General features: G+C 53.8%; 7 protein-coding genes across 7 annotated transcripts in view; 3 read left to right on the forward strand and 4 right to left on the reverse strand.

Annotated features, from left to right (window-relative positions):
• Window positions 1-1,458, reverse strand: part of CTHT_0060560 (urease-like protein) — a gene marked incomplete at both ends in the record, with an annotated part of 2,975 nt that extends 1,517 nt beyond the window's left edge. The window contains 2 exons of the mRNA XM_006696309.1: window positions 47-1,248; window positions 1,354-1,458. Coding sequence (XP_006696372.1) covers window positions 47-1,248; window positions 1,354-1,458 — 1,307 coding nt within the window. The remainder of the gene's footprint in view (window positions 1-46; window positions 1,249-1,353) is intronic.
• An 868-nt stretch (window positions 1,459-2,326) lies between these two features.
• On the reverse strand, window positions 2,327-4,255 carry CTHT_0060570 (uncharacterized protein; the record flags this gene model as incomplete). Its single annotated transcript, XM_006696310.1, has 1 exon — window positions 2,327-4,255. The coding sequence occupies one exon, from the start codon at window positions 4,253-4,255 to the stop codon at window positions 2,327-2,329; it is 1,929 nt and encodes a 642-aa protein (XP_006696373.1).
• An 879-nt stretch (window positions 4,256-5,134) lies between these two features.
• On the forward strand, window positions 5,135-8,002 carry CTHT_0060580 (threonyl-tRNA synthetase-like protein; the record flags this gene model as incomplete). The annotated part of the gene is made up of 2 exons (XM_006696311.1): window positions 5,135-6,741; window positions 7,213-8,002. 2 exons carry the CDS (start codon window positions 5,135-5,137, stop codon window positions 8,000-8,002), a joined length of 2,397 nt encoding a protein of 798 aa, XP_006696374.1.
• Window positions 8,003-10,701: 2,699 nt separating this feature from the next.
• CTHT_0060590 (putative zinc/cadmium resistance protein) lies at window positions 10,702-12,755 on the reverse strand (the record flags this gene model as incomplete). Its single annotated transcript, XM_006696312.1, has 2 exons — window positions 10,702-12,492; window positions 12,546-12,755. 2 exons carry the CDS (start codon window positions 12,753-12,755, stop codon window positions 10,702-10,704), a joined length of 2,001 nt encoding a protein of 666 aa, XP_006696375.1.
• A 1,657-nt stretch (window positions 12,756-14,412) lies between these two features.
• On the forward strand, window positions 14,413-15,038 carry CTHT_0060600 (uncharacterized protein; the record flags this gene model as incomplete). The annotated part of the gene is made up of 2 exons (XM_006696313.1): window positions 14,413-14,578; window positions 14,707-15,038. 2 exons carry the CDS (start codon window positions 14,413-14,415, stop codon window positions 15,036-15,038), a joined length of 498 nt encoding a protein of 165 aa, XP_006696376.1.
• Window positions 15,039-15,507: 469 nt separating this feature from the next.
• CTHT_0060610 (uncharacterized protein) lies at window positions 15,508-17,670 on the reverse strand (the record flags this gene model as incomplete). The annotated part of the gene is made up of 1 exon (XM_006696314.1): window positions 15,508-17,670. The coding sequence occupies one exon, from the start codon at window positions 17,668-17,670 to the stop codon at window positions 15,508-15,510; it is 2,163 nt and encodes a 720-aa protein (XP_006696377.1).
• Window positions 17,671-21,076: 3,406 nt separating this feature from the next.
• Window positions 21,077-21,898, forward strand: CTHT_0060620 (D-amino-acid oxidase-like protein; the record flags this gene model as incomplete). The annotated part of the gene is made up of 1 exon (XM_006696315.1): window positions 21,077-21,898. The coding sequence occupies one exon, from the start codon at window positions 21,077-21,079 to the stop codon at window positions 21,896-21,898; it is 822 nt and encodes a 273-aa protein (XP_006696378.1).
• Between the last annotated feature and the right edge of the window lie 291 nt (window positions 21,899-22,189).

Consider the following 22,189-nt stretch of genomic DNA (forward strand, 5'->3'; position numbering starts at 1 on the left):
GGGAGAGGGAGGAGGGGGGGGGAAGGTTTGGTTGTGTAAAACTTACCTCGGCCCCGTGCCACCGCCTAACAACGTCGTCACTCCGCTCGCAATACTCTCATACGCCTGCTGCGGGCAGATAAAATGAATATGGGTATCAATCGCGCCCGCCGTAACAATCTTCCCCTCGCCAGCAATAACATCCGTACAGCTCCCGACCACCATTCCCGGCGTCACTCCATCCATCACATCCGGATTGCCCGCCTTCCCGATCCCGCTAATCACCCCATTCTTGACGCCAATATCAGCCTTATAAATCCCCGTATAATCGATTACCAGCGCGTTGGTAATGACCAGATCAAGAGTGTCTGCGTCCGATCGCCCCGTCGCCTGCCCCATCCCATCCCGCAACACCTTCCCCCCGCCGAACTTGCACTCATCCCCGTACACCGTAAAGTCCTTCTCAACCCGCACCCACAACTCCGTATTCCCTAGCCGGACCAAATCCCCTGTCGTAGGGCCAAACATGTGCGCATATGTCTCTCTGTCCAAGGCCGCCCCCTGAATCAACGCCGCATCCGCTCCCGGCTCAGGAACATGCGCAAACCCCATCTTAACTAACTTCTCCACGATCTCTCCCGTGCGAGTGAAGTCCACTTTGCCATTGACGATCCCGTTCCCTCCCTTAATAACCTTGTTGCCGCCGATCTCGACCAGCGTCACGGTTCGGGATTCACCGGGCTCGAAACGCAGCGACGAGCCGGATGGCACGTCCAGTCTGAAACCGTACGCCTTCTCCCGGTCGAAAGACAAAAGCGGGTTGACTTCAATGAAATGGTAGTGGCTGCCTACTTGCACGGCGCGGTCACCTTTGTTAGTAACCTTCAGCTTCACCCTTCTCCTTCCCTCGTTCAGCTTCACAACGTCCGGCTCGCCGGATGCAGTCTTAACCACGACTACCGCGCCAGGGGCCTTCTCCTCCTTTGGCAAAGGAAACAACCTCTCCTGTTCCTCTTTGCTGGGGACGGGTAAAAAACTTCCGTACAGCGCCCTCGCCAAGTCGCCGTCATCTGTAGCAATGGGGTTCTGCACGGTGACTAAAAAGGTGCCAGAGGGGAACGTGCCCTCGACTTGCACCATATGCAGGGTGTGTGGGACGCTGGGTAAAACATGACGGCGGCCGAGGAGGGTTGCGCCGAGAGACATGAGGTCGGAGACGGAGTGAGCGCCGTCGCGGATGAGTTCGTGGAGGACGGAGGAGATCAGGGCCTGGACGAAACATTTATAGTAAGGAATCGAGTTTCAAAAAAAAAGAGAGAGAAAAGAAAAGAAAAGAAAAGAAACATTATTTGGGAGATACGAAAGGGAGCTTACCGCAGCTTCGGCATGGTTTAGTTTGACGCCTCGCGCAAGGCGGCGTTGTGCCAATAAGCCTAGCTGGGCTATGACGAGCTTGTCGAGCTTCACACCGTCAACCATGTTAGCTCACATCGATTATAACCACTCCAAGTGTATAAAAACTACGTGTCATGTATCTCACCTCCTTAGGAACAAGATGCATCTTGCCTGCTCTCGTCCACGTGAAACTTCAATTGAACTGTTCGAACCACTTCAGCCCAGTTTCACTGAAACACCAGCGATGGCTCACAAAAGCACAGGTAGGTAGGACTGAAGTGAACTAGGACTCGTAAGAGAGAGAAGCACTCTTTAAAAAAAAGCACCGTGTCACCCACCACTCGGGCAGTACGTGTGCTGTGTGCAGTGGTCAGTGGAGGACTCCTCCATCCGATACCCCGCACTGGCTGCTGATAAGGCAGGCTGATGGAGGGGTGCTGGGCGTGGCGTTTGGTGTTGCTGTTACTCGATCGGAGCGGGCCGATGATAAGGACTGCCTACCTGAGCTCTGAGCTCTGGGACCATTGACTCTGGGGCTCTGAGGGCTCTGGGGCTCTGGGGCTCTGGGGCTCTGGGACTCTGGGACTACTGGGACTCTGGGACTCGGGGGGGGGGGGGGGTTGGGAGGGGGGAGAGGGAAGGGGAGCGGGGTTGGCCATATCTGGAGCTCCATCACACGTGCTGCTGAACAGAGGGGTAAAAGTGCTTGTGTATGTGGGTGTATATTACGTATGCTGTACTGTATTGTACTGGTTATGTATGAGTGGTCCCTGCTGCCCCTGAAAAAATTAACTTCATCCAAACGAAACAAACGCCAACGACGTTTCTAAACAAAACCGTGAAATCCTAAAAATCCTTAGCCGGTGATATTAATACACGTCGTCTTTCCCAAATCCATATCCAGCTCAACGCCAAACTATCCCAAGACCCTGCATAACAAAACCCCCGGCCTTTAAGCACTCTCGATCAACCCTTCTCGGTCTACCTTCCCCCTTGCCAGAACCTCCCTTATCCTCTCATTCTCCACCTCCCTAATCCTTCTCCTCGCCCCCTCGAGCCTCTCCACGCCCCTATTGATCGTCTCAATATGCACGCTCAACGGAACCTCCACGCCCCGTTGCCTCACCAGCCCCGGCTCGGCCACCCGTTCCCTCAAGTCTCCCAAGCCGGCCTGGATCCTCTCCAACTCCGCCACCAACTCCGTCACCTGTTTGACCGCGTCCATGCGTTGCTCGTCGACCTTTCGGAGTAACTGCAGCTGCCCGTTGAGGCTCTCCAGTCTTCTGGAATTAGCCCCGACCAGAGTCCAGAGCGTCCATAAGATTTCATCGCGGCGTGACTGAATCGTCTTCTGCGTACGGGCGACAAAGGTATGGATAATGCCGAGATGATCTTCTGCGCGGGAGAGGATGCGGAGCACGAATTGCGCTTCGAGGATGAGCTCGGCGATTTTTTCGGACACCAGAGAGGTGTGCTCGATGTATTTGTCTAGAAGGGCGCGTTCGCTGAAAGTGGCGGGTTGGAAGGGGGAGAAGAGCCAGGATGCCCAAGACATGATCAGGCCTTGGTCCGACGATGATAGGGGAGCAGAGCTCGCGTCCAAACTGTCAAGATAACGCGCCGTCCAGCGGTTGATGCTGATGACGAAGTCGACCGTCGACCCGACGTGGGTGTTAAACCTCTGTAGGGAGTTGGACGCCTGCCGCGCGGTCTCGATGTACCGGTCGAATTCTAACACCAACTCATCCTTAGCATGCAGATTGCTGTAGCAAACCATGGTCCTCAAATCCCGTATCGACGCCTCGGAGCGCTTCATTTCCAGCGGCAAGGACACTCCTTGGGCCGACTTTTCGAGTACCTTCTCAAACTGGTCTTGCACGTCCATCAGGCTGTCGAACTCGACTGGGCCTTTTTCTTTCGGCTCGCTGGTGCTGGGCCCGGGGCGGAAATTGTACACCGGGCAGAACGGCAGGTCGAGGAACCCTGCGCCAGGGATCCGACAGAGGGGGGAGAGCGCGGTTTGGAGCGGCTGTGTCGCCATGTTCTGCAGGACGATCATTCCGCCGAGTGTGACATACAGTGACACCAGGATGGCGAGAGGCTTCTGCGCGTAGCGGAAGGCGAGCGCTAACACGCCGAAGACCCAGTACACTGGCGCCAGCACCACGCTCCCAGGCGACGTCCCCGAGCCTTGCGCTGCCTGCTGCCCTCTCTCTCCCCCATCATGACCCCTCTCTCCCCCAGCCCCAGCCCCCTTCCGCCTCCTCAACCCCTCCGGTGACGGGGTTTTGACCGCCGAACTGCTAGTTCTCCTTGACGACAAGAACCCCGACCCGCCCATATCCACATCGACCTTCGGCATGCGCAACTCGATCGTCGAACTCCCCATCCCCTCATCCTCCCTCTTGATCTCTTCCCTCACACTCTCCCTCACGCTCTGCGGTACCGACGGTCTAAACGGCGACCTAAGCAACACGTCCCCCCGCTCATCGTGCTCCGCCCTGGTCAAAAAACTCCCTATCGGGTCACCTTCTTGCGACTGGCTCGGTTCCTGAGAGCCAGAGATGCTGAATGGTTGCGAGTCCCCCCCAGATATGCTGAAGGGCTGGGATCCTGTGCGCACGCTGCCGCTCGAGACGATGAAGTCTACTTCGTCGTCGTCGTCGGCGTCTACATAATCAATATCTTGCGAGGCGGGTTGTGTCGAGTAGTAGTAATCGTCTGTCGCCAAGGGCGCGGGGAGGACCGAGGTGTCAAAGGAGTCGTTGCTGTCGCCCGTTTCGACCATGCGCCAGGAGGAGGAGGGATGGATGGAGATGGGTTGCGGGTCATTGTCGCGCCGGCGCGAGGTGCGCGTTGCGCGGTGGTTGGGGGTCGTCATGGGAGAAGGAAGGGGGGGGGGGGGGGAAAGGGGGGGGAGAGGCGGTCGCGCTCGCGCAAACCGACAGATACGTAGAGGGTGGAGGAAGTTGGGTAAGGCAGGGCGTTCGTTTACTTTATACCCCTTTTTGACGAGAACGAATCAATCAATCCAGGCACACAGGCTCAAAACGCGCCAGGCAGCCAGGCATGCAGCGCGGGTACGTGTCGCGGTTATGTATGGCAGGCAGCATGGGAAAGGTACACTTTCTAGTCGCAAAACAGGTGACCAGCTCGAGGCAGCAAATGCTGGTCGGGGTCTCTTATATGTACTGATACGGAAGGGTGTGTAAAGTGGGGGCGTATCTCCTGTACTGTAATCGGGCTGTGTAAGTTACGGAAGACCCCTGTGCTGCACGTTTGCGGTATTTGCCTGGTGAGTCACGGCAGGCGCCAGGCAGCAGCGTATATGGGAAGGGAGAAGAGGCAAACAATTGAACGAGGTCAAAAAGGAAAAGCGATGCATTCGGTTCTGATGAAGAGCGAACTATTATAGGGCTGCTGGGGAGCTCCCTGGCTAGCCCTCACTTGCGTGGGGAGAGGGGTCAAAACGGTCGTGCAGCGCGGAGATGCGGTGATGCAAGGCCGATTCGTTTGGCGGGAGGTAAGTACAGTGTGAAGTACAAAAGGCACGGTGCATGCCAGGCCGGGTCCAGCTTCCGCGCGTGCGTTTCCCCCCCCCCCCCCACACCCCTGGCTATCACCCCACAAACCCATTCAGTCTTGGCCGATCGAAGTTCATCCCGTGATAAGATATTGAACCTGAGTGAATCTCAGACCTCACTCTTCACCGGGACACCCAAAACCCTCAATTAACTCAACAAACCTTTACTTAAGCAGGATGCCCCTCCTGCGGGCATCACACTGGCCGCGTGTGGCCCGTGTAGCCCGCGTGGCCTGTCTGCCCCTCGCACAACTCCCTCACCCAGCCCGACTCACCCCCCCCTCCTCAGTCATTCTTCAGCAATATCGTTCATGCTCCTCCTGTGACGCCTCAAGCCCAAGCCTAAGCCCCAATGCCAGCGAAGACTCCTCCAGACAAGAGCCAAACATCACAAAAGCATCTCCTGACCACCGCACACTAGGTGTCCAACAAGAACTCTTCATCCAATCCCCCTTCTCCCCCGGCTCGCCCATCTTCCTACCCCGCGGCGCCCTCGTCTTCAACCGCCTTCTCAACTTTCTGCGTCGGCAGTACGTGAAATACGGCTTTCAGGAGGTGATCACGCCAACCATCTACAAAAAGGCGCTATGGGCGACATCGGGTCATCTGGAAAATTATGCCGAGGACATGTACACCGTGACCTCGACCTCCCCCGCCCGCAGGGCAGCTGAACTAGCTGAAGAAGGCGAAAGCGAAGAACACGAGTTCGGCCTCAAACCGATGAACTGCCCCGGTCACTGCCTGATTTTCGCGTCGCAAACAAGAAGCTACCGCGACCTGCCCATCCGCTACGCCGATTTTAGTCCGTTACACAGGAACGAGGTCTCTGGTGCCTTAAGCGGCCTCACCCGCGTGCGAAGATTCCATCAGGACGACGGGCACATCTTCTGCCGGCCGTCGCAGATTGAGGGCGAGATTGCCTCGACGCTGGACTTCATCCGGCAGACGTATCGCGTTCTCAAGCTGGGCCCCTACCGTTTGGTTTTGTCCACCCGGCCAGAGAAGTACCTCGGTTCCGTTGAGGACTGGGACAGGGCGGAGGACGCACTGCGCAGGGCTCTAGATAAGTCCGGTAAAGAATGGACCGTCTCGCCTGGGGACGGTGCCTTTTACGGCCCTAAGATCGACGTCATCTTGAAGGACTCCGACGGCAAGGAACACCAAACGGGCACGATCCAGCTCGATTTCCAGCTGCCGCGGAGGTTCAACCTGGAGTACACGGCGCCAGCGCCGGAGCATGAGCAGCGTGGCGAGACAACAGATGATCCGGCTTTGCTGAACGAATATGGGCATGTGCGGCCAGTGCTGATCCATCGCGCTGTGCTGGGCAGCGCGGAGCGGTTGATGGCGCTGCTGATTGAGCAGTACAATGGACGGTGGCCGCTGTGGTTGAACCCCAGGCAGGCAGTTGTGTTGACGGTGAATGATACACAGCCGGTGGTGGAGTGGGCCAACAGCGTCAGGAGGGTGTTGTTGGGATTGGGGTTGGGGGATGGGACACATGGGGAGGACAAGGATGCGCCGGTGTGGCCGACCGAGCTGGCGGTCGATTTGGACGATAGCAAGAGGACGGTGGGGTTGAAGGTAAGGGAGGCGATGGTGAAGGGCTATGGGGTTATTGTGACGGTTGGGCCGAAGGACGTGGCGGATGGGGTGGTGAGCGTGAATGCGACTGCATTGTGTGGGCCGGAGGTAAGTGAGGAGGAGAGGCAGAGAATGAGTAGGATGGTGATGAAGCCTGAGGAGTTGAAGGAGTGGATTTCGGAGAAGGTGAGGGCATATGAGTAGTGTATTTTATGTTAAATACTGTATAATAGAGTTGGATAGTTGGGTATAGGAAGGATAAGATAAAGTGGATGGTGTTCGTTTACTCCTCCCTAAACCCCTAATTAACCCTTACCCCTGAGGTACCATACACATACCGTACCGTACCGTACCGTACCACCTCTGACCTGGCACAATGACGCATGCGTTGTCACTGAAGTGGGGTTAAGTACAACAACAACAACAACTACCCCTCCCCCACTCAAGCTTCTTGCCGGGTTCCATCCTCTTGACCCCAACTTTCTTACTGTTTGCTGTTCAGGCTTAAGCCGCTCTTCGACCGTTAAACTTTCACCATCACCACCGCTCGACTTCTCATAACTCTGTCTCTCTCTCTCTCTCTCTCTCTCTCTATCTCTCCTCGTTTCAAACAACAAACTCCCGTCCCTCCCTCCAACTCTCTTGAACTCCTAAAATGGACGACACCTCAGAAGACACCCCCCAATACATCGCCGCCGCACGCGAACACAACATCCCCTTACGGCAATCCGCCCCCATCCGCAAGGGGCCCCTCCCCTCGACCTCCCCATCCTCACCTACCTCCGCTCCAAGCGAATCATCCTCGCCAGTGCCTCTCCCCGCCGCCGCGCCCTGCTCTCCCAACTCGGCCTGCCCAATCTCGAGGTCATGCCGTCCAACGATCCGGAGGACATCGACAAGAAGAGCGTCTCGCCGGAGGAGTATGTCTCCCTCACAGCGCAAAAGAAAGCGTTGGCTGTGTACCAGGAGGCATTAGAAAAACAAAAAGAGGGCGAGGAGGACCCCGCTGTGGTTATAGCCGCTGATACGGTAATTGCTACAAAAAGTCAACAGATCCTAGAGAAGCCAAAGTCAGAGCAGGATCACATCCGCATGCTAACCCACCTCCGCGATACGGTCTCGCACCGCGTCCTTACCGGAATATGCGTCCTCGCCCCAAAACACGATGCGTCGCACCCAGGCTACGAACTCGCCACGCATGTGGAGGAGACAAAAGTGTTTTTCGCGCAGGCGGATGATGGCCTGCCGGATGAGGTCATCGTGAGTTATGTCAAGACGAGGGAGGGTTGTGATAAGGCCGGGGGGTATGCGGTGCAGGGGTTGGGAGGTGTTGTGCTGGTCGAGAGGGTCGAGGGGAGCGTGGATAATGTGATTGGACTGCCGGTGAGGAGGACGTTGCAGCTTTGTGAGAAGGTGGTGTTTAGACAGGGGGAAGGGGAGGGAGAGGGGGAGGAAGAGTAGGGGAGTAGGGGCATTTCAGAATCAGCTTGGGGGAGCAGAGCTTGGGTTAAGCTTGAGGATAGAGGGCTATATGTGGATTCTGGATGGCTTGATACGTTAACAAGGGAGAGGTCCGGAGCGAGCATGTTGGGGGGAATTGTGGTTTAGATGGGGGAGCACGGAAAAAGTATTGAAGGAAAGGACGGCGTCATTCAACAGACGAAAGAGTTCGGTTGGGCATGGAAATGGCTTTGACAATGACCATCATCCATAGAGAACTGATCTCCAAAAGGCGCCACCATTCCTGTTTGCTCACTGTCATCCTTACTACCGAGGATGTCTAAAGGCAGCCCAACATACGTCAACTATCTCCGGATCAAGAGTTTTCGGGGAGATACAAGAGTCTTTTCGTGCCGTAGCCCCGGATCTCAACTTTCATGCAGGTGTCGAGAGTCAAACCAGACATTTCCACAAGATCTGGTCAAACAAACATACAATAATTAAGACAAAGAAGGGGGAGAGGATGCGGTGAGCAACGAGCAAAAGAAGATATCCAAGAATAAAAGTTAAAATAGAATGGAAAGAGGGATGGGAAAGCATAAAAGTAAGAATAGATGAAAAGTGAAGACATGTCTTTCGCTCTTCTACAAGCAGACCCATCCGTCAATCCTTTGAAGAGTCCTACTTTGCAAAAGCCTTCCCATGTTTTGTAGCGTTTTTTTCCCTCCACGTAGGCATTGCTCTTAGGACTACTACTACGGCAAGGTAAATTACAAGTTGCAGGGTTATGACAGAAAGTATCGCAAACCGCTAACGATTCCCATGCTATCCATCATCAAGGAACAAGCAATGATGACAAGGCCCGTCTTGTGTCCATGTCTTTTGGGCACTCAAAAGAAAAGCCAAGCAAAAAAAACATACAACACGGGGGATTCCCCAGTCGTCACCGACCTGAGTACTAACCCCGCCCTTGCTGGCTTATCTATGGGAGAGCGGACGGGATCCCGAGTTTTCCAGCAGGTATGGTCGTATGTGATGGAATCAGGCGTCGAAAGTGGTTCATAAGTGCAGATTAGAGATGGGAGCTTTGAGTGCATGCAAAGAAAATTTGGAGTATTTTGACGGCTAACCTTTGAAATTGTTCGTTGTCGTCTGATCTGGAAATTTTGAACGTCTTGAAACCCCACATTGACCACCTAAGTTCAGTATGAAGTGGAGATGGAAGATGAGCCAAAAAAAAAGAAAAAAAAAGAAAAAAGTTAGTCAAGAGGGCTGGGATACTTGGGATGTGTTGACGCAATTGGTTAAACTAGCAAAAGCTAAGGCAGGTAGGACTGCTTTGAAAGGGCAGCTTGGTTTACACGGCAAGCTAGAGCATTGATGCACAGCTTTGTAGTCGGAAGGGGAGCATTTGAAAAGGTTGCAGTCCTACATTACAACAATCTAGACTTAATGCCTGCTTGTGATTATGAGCTCATGTTCTTCTCCAAGTCCCTATCTATCATTACGTTTTATACCTAGTTGACCTTTCAACAACTCGTCAAGAGCTGAAAAGGAAACAAGAATAAAAAAAACAATAAAATTAAACATAGTTAACTTTACCTCCGTGCATAAATAGAGAGGGACCAAAACCATGGAACCACTCCGTTTAATCTGGACGTTGTTGCAAATGCCCTTTGGCAGAGTTCCCTGCACATTTGGTAGGACGAATAACTTGTGTCCCCCACGTTGACCTTCTGGACTAAGAGCAACAACACACTGATGAAGCACTGGCAGTGTATTATTCTCGGTCCCAAACCATCCTGTTCCAGACGGGATGTTGAGAACACCTTAGGAATTCTCACCAAACTATATTAGCAATCCTTCGATTGGCAGTCATTTCCCCATTCGATTAAAGGGTTTGGATTGGCTCAAATTCTTTCGCTATTCATGTTCACGGATGGGGAAGTAAGCAGGTATGCGTCTAAAGGCAGGTGACGACTTCATTTTCCCCCCCTCCCCCCCCTTTTTTTTTTCGAAGTCGTTATGAAGATGTGCTCGAGCTTTCATCATCCTTGGCCACAAAATGTTTGTATAGCAAACACTACTGATTGAAAAAGGATTATAGAAGCATCCGCTGTGGTATTCATACACAAAATATTTACCTTAGAACCCGTATCAGTACGCTGTTGTGTGTAGGCACTTATAAAGTCCGACTGATGACAAGTTCGAACTTCCCAACGCCAGCAAATTCCCAAGCTCCAACAACAGTAACCCAAGGAATAACACCCCTGACTGTGCAAATACCAGGACATGTTCCATGGTTCAGGAAAGCAGGTTGATGATGACCATAGAAGACCTGGTCAGCCGTCCAGGCAGTCAGCCAGCTAGTCGTGCGATCACAGCACTGCAAGCATGCATTCATCCATATATCCCCATCCCCAGTCCGCCCAAACACTGTGGTCCTGAACGTAGAGAAGCCTAGGCAGGTACATTTACGCAAGCAGTGCATTTGTACCACATATACCATACCGTCATGACAAAATGAGCTCGACTGAGTAGTTCTCCCTATAAGGATAAGACGGTGTCCATAATGATGAAAATGTATAAGCTACACCCCGAACCTAACATGAACCCAGTCCATTACACCACAATACATACCCTATCCAATCCTCATACTATGTCTAAAGCCCACGACTGAAACAAGTCTAATTAAGTACGTATCAATAACCAGTCCCTCACTAATGTTGCTCATGCCCATTTCCATGCTCATGTCTGCTCCCCGGCCTCTCGTCCTCCTCTGACGAAGGAGAGCAACACCCTTGTCCCACACAATCATCCACACAATCCAGCAAACACTGGTTCCTATCGGCTAGGCTGCATCTCTGTAGCCTGCGAGGTGGTTGCTGGTGCCATGATGAAGATGAGGACGTCCTCCTCTGCGCCCGCTGTTCTGTATTCCCATGTCCCTGATCATGGTCGTGATCACGGTTATGGTCATGGTCATGGTCATGGTCATGTTCCTCCCCATGCTCAGCATGGTGTTCGTGTTCCTCCTCATCATCATGCAACCCATCTCCACCCACCGCAGGAATCGCCCGTAGTTTCTTCCTCCCTTGCGCATGGTGATGCCCATGCGCATGCTCCGCGTCCGTACAAAACTCCGGCTGAATAGTTGCACTATGAATTCCATACGCATGCAAGCACTTCCTCGCCATGCGACTCAACTCCATATACTTCTCCCCACCGGCCTCTGAGATCGGGAACGCGACTTGGATATGCATGCTCGCCACAATTTTGGTATCCGACAGCTGCCAAATGTGCACATGATGACAGCTAATAACCCCCGGCAGGGCCTGTATATCTTCCCGTACATCGTTCAGGTCGATGTTATCCGGTGTGGCCTGGAGCAAAATTTTGCTGGACGCGATGGTCAGCGGGATCGCACTACGCAGGATGATGAGCGTGATGAAGAGCGAGACGGCTGGGTCCGCGTAGTACCGGCCCGGCCAGTCGGTCAGCCAGATGATGAGGGCGGTTATTATCACGCCGACGTTGCCTAGCGCGTCACCTAGCACGTGCAGGATCATGGCGTTCATGCCCATGTCTCCGTGGGTATGACCGTGCTTTTTGGAAGGGTCCTTGGGTTTGTTGTGGTTGTGGTGGCGGTGGATGTAGGAGCCACGACGGGGACGGGTTGGACGGTCGGTTGTGGTAGAGTAAGACTTCGAAGAGGACGACGACCCCGCGTGCTGCTGCTTCTTAAGCAGCGGTGTCGTCTCCCTCGGCCCAGCTCCAGTATCCTCCTCCTCCACAATGGCCACCTGATCTACCATGCTCTCGTTGGACCCAACCACCTCCTCCGCATCCTCCTCCTCCTCCTCCTCCTCCTCCTCCTCCTCACTGACCTGCGGCCGACTAGCAGCAATAATATCCTGTCTGAAGCTGGCGGGATGGATGCTGATTTCATCCAGGCTAGTCAACCTTCCCGGTCCGCTGCTACCCCTTGCGCGCCGAGTCTTTCTCCTTTGCCCAGTTGAGTCGGACCTCTCCCGCGCGGTGCTTGCTTCGCGCGAGGACGCAGGTCGAGTATGTCGTGGGGCCGAGTCAGGTGTAGACGCCTGAAACCGTGCGACGGTCGCTTCGGGGAGCAAGTCTGCCGCGCGGCCGGTTGCATCAGCCGCGGCGAGTTCCTGATCAGTCAATTCATTCGTTCCAGTGGCGAGGCCCTCTTCAGCGGCGGAGATCTCGTCGTGGCGGTGTTCGTCATGGGCATGCCCTTCATCGGTATGGGAAGATCCGTGGCCATGGTCGTGGCTCCCTGGGCCGTGCGAATGCCCGTGTCCGCCGAGGATGGCAAAGCCGAGGAGGTTAGAGGAGAGGCCCAGCGAACCGACGATCAGGATGAGCTGCGGGTTCGTGATCTCGGGCGGTTCGATAAACCGGGTGATGGCCTCGAGGACGATGGAGACGCAGAGGGCGATGAGGAACACCGCGTTGAAGAAGGCTCCTAGGATTTCCGCGCGGAGCCACTACACATCGAATTAGTCTTGTTCAGACAAAGAGACTGAAAGATTGAGCGTACCCCATATGAGAAACGGTCAGTGGTCGCCTTCCTGGCCACAGACACCGCCCACAAGCCAACCAGCAGCGAGATGATGTCGTTGAGCATGTGGAAGGCGTCTGCCATCAAGGCCAGCGAGTGGACGGCAAAACCGGCGCCCAGCTCGAGACAGAAGAACATGAAATCGAGGACGAGCATCAACTTGATGCGCGTCGACTTGGACCAGGCCATGGTGACGGTTGGTCCTGCGCGGGCGCGAATCCGGTATGCGGAGCTGCTTTACATGGAGCGCTGAAAGCTATAACTGAAAGGGCATAAGTTAAACTTGAAAATTAAGAGAAAGTCTAGAGGTCGTAAGATTTAATATGTTTGCGGCCCGTTGGCGAGACTTTTGTCCGATGCCAATGTCAGGTTGGGTGTGACGGTGACAGTCCCAGGCGCAATCCGTTGGCGAGTCAAAGTGCGGCATCGAGGAATGTCAAGTCCGCTGCAGTCCCGAGTCGTTCCTCGTGAAATCCCGTCACGCAGCGGCCCCTACTCCCTATTCTCGCCCCTCCCTCCTTTGGCTCGGCGATTGCGTGCAAGGTTCGGCAGTGGGTCACAGCACAACAGTCAGCTAGCCCCAGCCACTGTTGGGAATGTCGCTATCAGATCTCGGGAGTGCCACCATCTGTGTGGGGTTGTAAACGGTGTTACAGTCTTTTACGGGGTAGTGAGACTGAATTTCTACACTTTTCACAGTAGGTACATAGTCCCGTTGCACTTCTGATATTCAAGTTTGATATTCAACACCATTTAAATTGTATCGTTCTCGATCAATGACACAAAAACGCAGGTCCCCAACAAATGCAGTTCGCAGCATCTCGCAGCGGAATGTCCCGGCAGTGGTGCGTGGTGACATCAGTCAAAGTGACAGCCCACAGCAGCCACCCACTGGAGTCATTTAGATTCTTTCACCTGTGGACGCCCACATCCACACCGCAGTAGCCAGCGATCATCATGGAGAGGATGGTTGCATCTCGCCAAGCAGTATTTTTTTTTCCTAATTTTATTTTATTTTCCTTCTTTCCTTCCTTCCTTCTTTTTTTTCGCTCTGAGTCAGCACTCAGCAGCACTCGGCTCCCCACCATTTCTGCTCATTAACGGTGTCATTCCGGGCCGTGATCGGGTAAACCTGCTCTCTTGTTAGGGATGTCCTTAACTCCATCGGAGCTTTTGAGCAAAATTCAGGAACCTTGATAACTGCTGGTTGTGGCTACCTTGGCGAGGGTTCGTGCTCCTAGAAGCAATTCCTATGGGTTAGAGCTGTACTTTGGTCTGATTCAAACGAACTGGGTTGTTGATTTAGCATTTGGTATTTTGCAATGTGATTGGATCGCTGCTTTTGACAAGCAGCCGCTGTCCAAGACATCCTCTGGCTATGTTACGAGTTGCAGCTGCTTAGCCTCATGAACGTATAATCCGTCAGCCAGCCTTGACTCAAGCCACATGAAAACATAAATCTCCCCTTCAATGACGTGAAATCAATTGTTGACGCCATACACGGCACATTTGGGAAGAAGCCAGACTTGGTTGCAATCCTCACACATTTTCGGCTGTGGCGCGAGCTTTGCTTCTCTATCTCTTATCGATAGAGTAACTTACACAGCTGATAACGTAACCTTCCCCATTACACGCAGCTCTGCTTCTGGGCTCGCAGTATCAACTGACGACACGTCCATCCACCCACATCCAACGACCACGACAACGTCCCGACCCAGAGGACAACGCCCGGCCACACCAGTGCCGTCCCAACCACAGCCACAGTTCAACCCGTGCTGGTCGGTCGGCTCCAATTGACCCCATCTGTCCCCCTAGATTCGAACACAGTCCCCGCTGAATGGCCGCCATGGGGGCCGCTGACAGCGGCAGCGCTTCTTCCTCCTCTGGCGCCGAGGCTGAGCGCCTGCCCGTGCCGTCTAAAAACCCTTTGCCTCTGTCTGCCTCACAGGAGGCACAGGTCAGGGAGTTGTACTATGCGAGGGTGAGGAGGAAGTGTAAGGATGAGATTAAGGGTATGCCTTCATGCCATTGCTTTCTCCCCTGGTTATACCCCTCTCCTCCTACAGACTAGCTCTTGCCTACCATGGCGCTGCTTATACACCCGAGAAGAATATAGAGATGCTAACTGTGATGTGTGCAGCTTTCGCCGACTGCGCCCGAGGCCGGACCTTCTCCGTGGCCTGGGCCTGCCGCAACCTGCACATGGCGATGAACAACTGCATGAAGGCGCACGCGACGCCCGAGGAGCAGGACGCTGCGCGCGAAGAATGGTTTGCGACGAGGCTGCAACGACTCAAAGAGCGGGAGCGGAAAGCCAAGCGTGCGGCCGAGCAGGAAGCCTTCTTCCGCGAGTGGTGGGGCTTGCCCCAGAAGGAGAGGGAGGAGATCGAAAAGAAGCTGGAGAAGTTCAAGCACGTGGAAGAGAGGGTTGCGGTGGTGAGAAAGAAGACTCCAGGAGAGGAGCGGAGGTGATGTTGGGTTTGGGTTTGAGAGAAAGGGTAATGGGAGAGGGATGTGAGGATTGAACAGGCCCTGTGTATCAGTTGTGATATTTGAATAGGTTTGGACGGATGGTGAGAGGTATTGTGCTGGATTGTGCGCTAGAGAAGGACTGGCATGGCGTTGGGTGGAATCGAGGCTGGATGCCCTCACAGCTCTGTATCATTGTACATATACACAACATCTTAAACGAATCATGATTCCCTAAACCTCACGTCAGATATGTACTAACCTGAAATTCAGAGACATCAAAGAGTTGGGTATACAAGAAACCATGAACACCACTGAAGATATATATATATATATTCAGCAGCCCTAGAAATAGCCCATGTTATCCAACCAATCCTACCCATCATCGAAAAAAAAAATATCGCTAACCATACCGATAGATCCTCAAGTCACACTATCCACTATCCATATTGATAGATCCTGAAGAAGTCATTTACAACTTCCCCAACCCACAACACCTCGCAAATAACCCCAAACATCCCAAAACCGCCTTTAGCATGACCGTCACACACCAAACAAAACACTTAAAGGTCACCGTCACGAGCCCAACCAACGCCCTCAAACATCCCGGCAACTTCTCTTCTTCCTCCTCCCCCTCCCCATACGCCTTCCCCAACGAACTATTCTGGCTCTCCAAATCCTCCATTTCATACTGCTCTCCCCCCGATCCTCTACTCCTCTTCTTCTTTTTTCCGACCCTCACACTCCTAACCCTCCCAAACCCCGATTTGCCACCTCCAGTCCTCTGACTCCCTCGGCTACTCCTCCCCCCCGTGGCATGCTCTATCACGAAGCTGAGGACACTCCCGCTTCTTCTTCCTTCGGCTACTATGGCCGTCGGAGGCGGCGGCGGTTCGAAAACTCCGACACCTGCGCTGCTACCCCGTTCTTTTTCGTCTAAATAAGCAACAATCCCCAACGCCGCAACCGCCACATCCACGACATACACCGCGCCCTGGACTCGTCCGGCAACGGAGGTGTTTACCTCCAGCCAGCCCCTCCCCGTCCCGTCGCGGACGATCCTCCCTAAAAAGGTGGGGGATTCGTCGTGCTCGAGAGAGTATTCCGTCCGGGAATATGCATGATTGCGGGCGATGGCGACGCGAAAGGGGAGGGCCAGCGTGCTATGGGTAAGGTAGTGCGAGGAGGTGTCGGGGTCGTAGACGAGGCGGGCGCTTTCCGTGTTTGGGTGGGGGAGGTGGGCGGCGAGGAGGGGTAATAAATGGGCGATAAGGCCGGGGGAGTTTGCTTCGTCGTCGAAAGAAGAGTCTTGCGGGGGAGGTTGTTGGGAAGGGGTATTGGAAGTGGAGGGGTTGTGTAATGTGGTGGTGAGAACGGTTGTCCAGTGTTTTTTGTATCGTTGGTGTGTGGTCGCGTGGGTATGGGGATACGGCACGCCTGTGCCGGAAAGGGAAGCAATTGACGGACTGGGACTCGGCGTGCCCTCTCTACTCCTATTCCCCGTCACCAAACCCCCTAGCATCCCGCTAACCCCCCCTCCCGTCCCTGGCTGTCCCTCCCCACGATCGCCCTTGAACCCCTTATTGGGATCGTATCTCGCCAGTGTGACAATGCCAGCCGTAGATGTCGGATCGATGCGCAGGCTGTAGAAGGGTTGGCCCGAAGCAGAGCAGAAGGTGTAGGTTGGGGCGTCGGGCGCTGCGGCCATTTGTAGACAGTAGGTCTTTCCTTCGCCGGGGGGCGCCCTCCAGCCGTTGGTGACTTTCCAGAGGTTGCGGAGGTCTTCGGTTGTGGAAACTTGGCTAATAGCAGTAGGAGTATATGGTCGTCGAGGGGCTTGCTGAGGGACCAGTTGAGGGGGGGGTTGAGGTCGGGGTTGGGGCTGAGGTTGAGTCTGTATTATTGATGTTACCGGAGCTGTCACCGGTGGAGGAGGAGGAGGAGGCGGCGGGGGAGGTTGTGACACTGATGATGTTGGCGCCGGACGGGGGGAATACACGCCCCGACTGATCGCCGAAGGGGGGATATGTGTCGGGGAGGCCTGCTGGGGATAGTACTCCTGCTGTTCGAGGGGTAGAGAGGGGTTGTAGCGGGGGAAGATGGATCTGATAGCCACCTGCTCCTCTGTCCTATCCCCTCCTGACGATGAGGAGGCTCCCAGCTGGGCTGATGATGATGGCCCGGCATATGTCAACGGCGGCTTAGCGACTGAACTGACGCTGGGACTGCGAACTAGTGTTCTTGCCTCTGAGAAGGCTGTCTCGCTGCGGGGGATCTCTGCTCCCACGGCGGCTAGGTCGATTTCCTGATCGTCTGAGGGCCCTGCCTCGGGATTTGATTGTTGTCTACCATGTTGTTGTTGTTGTTGTTGTTGTTGTTGTTGTTGTTGTTGTTTCTTCGCATCCAGGGCATGTTGCCACGGGTTTCTCGACTCGCCAGTGCTTGCCCGCGACCGGGTCGCCCCTGATGAAGTCTTGCGATGATGAGTCCCCGGCGGGGGCGAGCTGCCTTCGGCTCGCTCCGGACAGCCCTCCCGGGGTATAGAGGCTCGGGTTCGCGACTGTGAGCGCGAGGATGGTCGTGGTGAGCTAGTGGTGTTGGGGAAGAGGGAGAACCCTCCTGTTGGGGCCGACATCTTGTCTGCCTATGATGAATTGATGTGATGTTCTTGGAGTATACTGCTGGGTATCTTTAACGAGTATATGTCTGCTGGCACATCCAGCAGGGCTGGCCGTCGGTCTATCGGTTCATGACGTGCTCGTCGTTTATCTCGATCCTTAATATCGCCTCAACACGACCGGGCCACCAGTGACAGCAGCAGTAGGAATAGCAGACAAAAGGTTTTTTTTAAAAAAAAAGAACCTGGGATCCAATCCGTTTTATTCGGCTTTCCTACACCAGGCAGGATAGGGCAGACAGGGTATAGGTAGGTAGGTAGGTAGGTAGGTAGGTAGGTAGGAATACCTACTTAGATTATACCATAAGATAGATATGAATGAGTGCCGCCCACCGTCTCCCGTGCTCGGATGCAGAGGCTCACGCACTCGTCAACCTATGCACATCCATTCATCCTCAATATCCGTACCGTACCCTACCACAGTCCTCCCCCACGGGCCAGGGTGAGTGACCGCTCGGCAGAAGCGGCTCGCACGCTTGTGCACCCCTTGGACTCTACCCTATCGCGGGTCCGGGCTCTTCCCAACCTAGCAAACCTGCCTTCCGGGCAAAGTCCCTCCACGTAAGGTTGCCGGGTCCCCTAAGCGCCGGCATGTCTCTTGCAGCGGGAGCGCGGTGAGCGCCTAGCCAACGGGCCACCAGTCGGCTGCATTGTTCTGGGCCGTCTTGGAACCTTTTCTCTTTTCTGAGTGGATGGAGAAACATCACTGGCGAGAGTCTCTCGGGAGGGGCTGTCGCTTAAAATAGATGCCCCTGTTCTCTCCAGGCCTCAAGAGTCCAATCACAGCGCGGATCACTTGCAGGTAGACGCCGGCCAACGGCGTGCCTTCTTGGCGGCAACTGAGACTAAACTCTCTGCGGGTTTTCTTGTTCTTTTTCGTTGCCTTTTCTTTTCTCTCTCTTCCGTGAAAATCGCCGATTTACCAGGTTGCCAGGCAAATTTGGCGAGGCTGGAACATAGTAAGCTCGGTTCGATCGACCCATTGGCGTCGTGGTAATATCACGGCTCTATCGCAAAGTTTATTTCCTTAGACGGTAGAACCGTTTGGGGCCAGTTCCGCGATCTGATGTCACCTTTGCCCTCAGATCGCCCGGCGGAGAGAGCATTACACTACGGAATTGATTCCTTGCCCATATTCTTCTGATGCTCTTTTCGTTGATCTTATTATTCCATTTTTGCAGCAGCAAACATATATTTTCTCAGCCTTTTTTTTTCTCAATTCACGAACCAATTCACGAACATCATCAATCCGTCACCAGCTAAGGTTCCCTAAGAGCTACATAGAAACAAATTTTCTGAGCGAGCGAGTAGCGATCAACCCAGGAAAAGCTTTTCCATGAAACAGAAAAATTCAAGCTCTTTCAAATGAAGAAGCTTTAAAGATGTGTCCCGACACTGCATCGGGATCTCCCAGTCCCGTAGTTGCATACCGGCCGTGCGCTGATCAAGAATAGCTCCCGTTCGCCGCGTACGGTAGGTCGGTCGGCCAGACCGCGATCTGGAGTGCAGCTGCCGGCCTGCAGTGCAACGAACAAAATGTAAAACTCGGTCCATGCCGATTATTTAATGCAGTGTCGAGATATCCCATTAAGATAGCTTACATCTGGTTGTTTGACAACAACTTCATGTGATGTGCTAATAATTGTGTTGTTGATATCTTTTTTGATCTCGAAAAGATGAGAATAGAATAAAACAACACTACCCGCTTACAAGTTGCAATTTAGTGCCTGCTTTTTTAGGACTCAAAGCAAGGGAGTCCACTAGAAATGGATACACAGCATAAGCTTGACAGCTTGTTGGGCACCTTGGCCCTGGAACTAGCCAGTCATGTGGCGATGGCAGCTGCTCCTTCAGCATGGCGAATCCTACTCCTGTGTGTTGGATCCTTTGAACTGGCGGAAGGTTCTTGTGTTCAGTGTCGGTAGAGCCTCTCCGCAGCCTTAACTGTCTGGTTTGCCCGGGTTCTGTGGGGGGACAACTTTGATCTGGCGGGGATCTATTCTCAGCTGGTTCTAGCTCCATGCTGTGGGAGATCCGGTGGTGTGGATCCTGAGGAAGAGCAGACAGAGATTATGTTGGGATCCTCTGGAGCAAAGGGTCCAAAGCATTTTCAGAAGACAGGGGTTGTAGGGGGGGTTGCGAGGTTAGCAAAATCAAGTTTCCAGGATCATTCACTCCGGGGTCATCTTCCCAGCCAGTGGCCCAAGTCTAATGCAATGCCGCTACTAAAGATAGCCTCCAACAGCTCAACTACTGTAGAGCTCACACTTGAGAAACTCTGTTTGACTTTTCTTTTTCCTAAGTTTAAATAGAGGCAAGCAGGTGGGATCAACTGGCACTTTGACCCTTCGAGTCCTCCCTAGCTTAGACACTCCTGACCAATAAGTCTGCATCCAAATTAATAGAAGACTTCTTGATGCTGATTCCGTCATCAGTGAATACTTTCGGCATGCTCAAGCTAGTGTGGCTGATTTGTGTATGGAGAAAAGCAACACAACGGAAGAACCTAGACTGATGTGCACACTCTGCCTTATATGGATGCTAAAAAGACATCGAATCTATTCTTAGCTCCCAGGAGAAATGGCCTTGTTAGAATCCGTGTCCCACCAGCTGCTAGTGTCCAAATCAAGTTTAACGCGATGATGTCACCGTCTGAACCCTCGGTCACCGCTCTCCGGGACGGGCCCATAACTCCATCTCAGGCCGCGTTTACCGGGGCAATGATGACCGAGTGGGGCTTCCGTCGGCGGTGCGGGGCCGTTTCTCCGCTAAGCTGATCGTGCCGGAGGTCCCGTTGGGTTGTTCTATGCTCCATCATCTTCCCTGAAGCAGAGATTCAACAAGTCTGTATTAGACAAGCTCCTGAACTCCTAAGTCTCTTTAAGTAATCGGGACACCAGAACAGAAGAGTTTGGCAAAATGACACAACATGTCGTCGTAATTGGGTATCTTCCCTTTCACTATCCCCCAATCTTACAAATCCGGGCTAACACCTCCAGGGCGGGCGTCATCGGCATCACAAGCGCTATCCGCCTCCAAGAGGCTGGCTACAACGTAACTATTGTCTCACGCGACTTCCCCGGGCCCTTCGAGACCATGGACCCCATAGCACATATCAACTATGCTTCAGCTTGGGCTGGTGCCCGTAAGTCTTTCTCATACCAGTCCTTTTATCCTTACCCCTGACCCTTCCACACTCACATCCCTTAGCTTCAACGTCAAACCATAAGCCAAAAAAAACCCCTCCTAAGATGAGGTAGATGCTAATTCATGACCAAAGACAACCGCTTCATCCCCCCACACCCTTCCTCCCCCCCCTCACCTCCACCGCGAACACGCCTGGTCCCTCACAACCTACACCCACATGCGCTCCCTCTACTCCTCCCACGGTGCCCTCACAGGCCTAACCTTCCTCGACGGAATCGAGTACCTCGACAACCCCGGTCCAGAATACCTCAACCTTAGTGCTTCAATGCTCCCAGCAGATTGTGAGTATCAGGTGTTGAGTAAAGAGGAGCTGCCCGAGGGAGTAAAATGGGGGTGTCGCTATCGAACGTGGTGCGTCAACCCGATGGTGTATCTGCAGTTTTTGTTGAGGAGGTTTGTGCATCGTGGGGGGAAACTTCTTAAACGGGAGCTTCGTCACCCCCTTGAGGCGTTCTCTCTTCAGACAGTCTCAGACGCTTCCGTCGGAGCGGTCGTCAATGCGTCCGGCTATGGATTGCCAGCTGATCCAGCCGTATACCCCATCCGCGGCCAAACCGTCCTCGTCGCCTCCTCCGTCCCCTACACCATCACCCGCCAACATTCAGATCCCATGAAGTGGACCTTCTGCATCCCCCGCGGCCTTGAATCTGGCACCATTATCGGCGGCACAAAGGAACCACACGACTGGGAGTCGAATCCACGTCCCGAAACCCGAGCTGAACTACTCTCCCGTATGAAAGAGACGTATGCCAAGATCGTACCCGAGGGGAAGGACGGCGTGACGGTGTTGAGGGATATCGTTGGGAGAAGGTGGGCTCGGGAAGGAGGGCCTAGGGTCGAGGGGGAGGTTTTACAAGAGGGGAGGTTTGTGATGCATGCTTATGGATTGGGAGGAAGGGGGTATGAGGTTAGTTGGGGGGTTGCGGAGGAGGTTGTTAGAGGGGTAAAGGGGTTTTTGGAGAGAGGGGTGAAACTTTGATGGAGGGAGAAGGGTTGGTTTAGGAGCGACAATAGGGTTGGTGGGGGGGGGGTGGGGGAGGGGGGAGTAGTACCCAGGACGTTGGGTTGGCTGGCTGCTGTACGAAAGACTACTCTAGAGTTCAGTTGTGAGATCATACCGTCGACTGGATCTAGATAGACCCTTATAAATCTATTGTCTAGACCTTCTCCAAATCTCCATTATCTGGCCTGGGTATATACACGAGCGGGCCAGTCGCTCAGAACCCCGATGAGAACGATTGAAGAAAAAAAAAAAAAAAAAAAACCTAAT

The sequence above is a fragment of the Thermochaetoides thermophila genome, assembly GCF_000221225.1.
Source record: "Thermochaetoides thermophila DSM 1495 unplaced genomic scaffold scf7180000011821, whole genome shotgun sequence".
Classification (NCBI taxonomy): domain Eukaryota; kingdom Fungi; phylum Ascomycota; class Sordariomycetes; order Sordariales; family Chaetomiaceae; genus Thermochaetoides; species Thermochaetoides thermophila.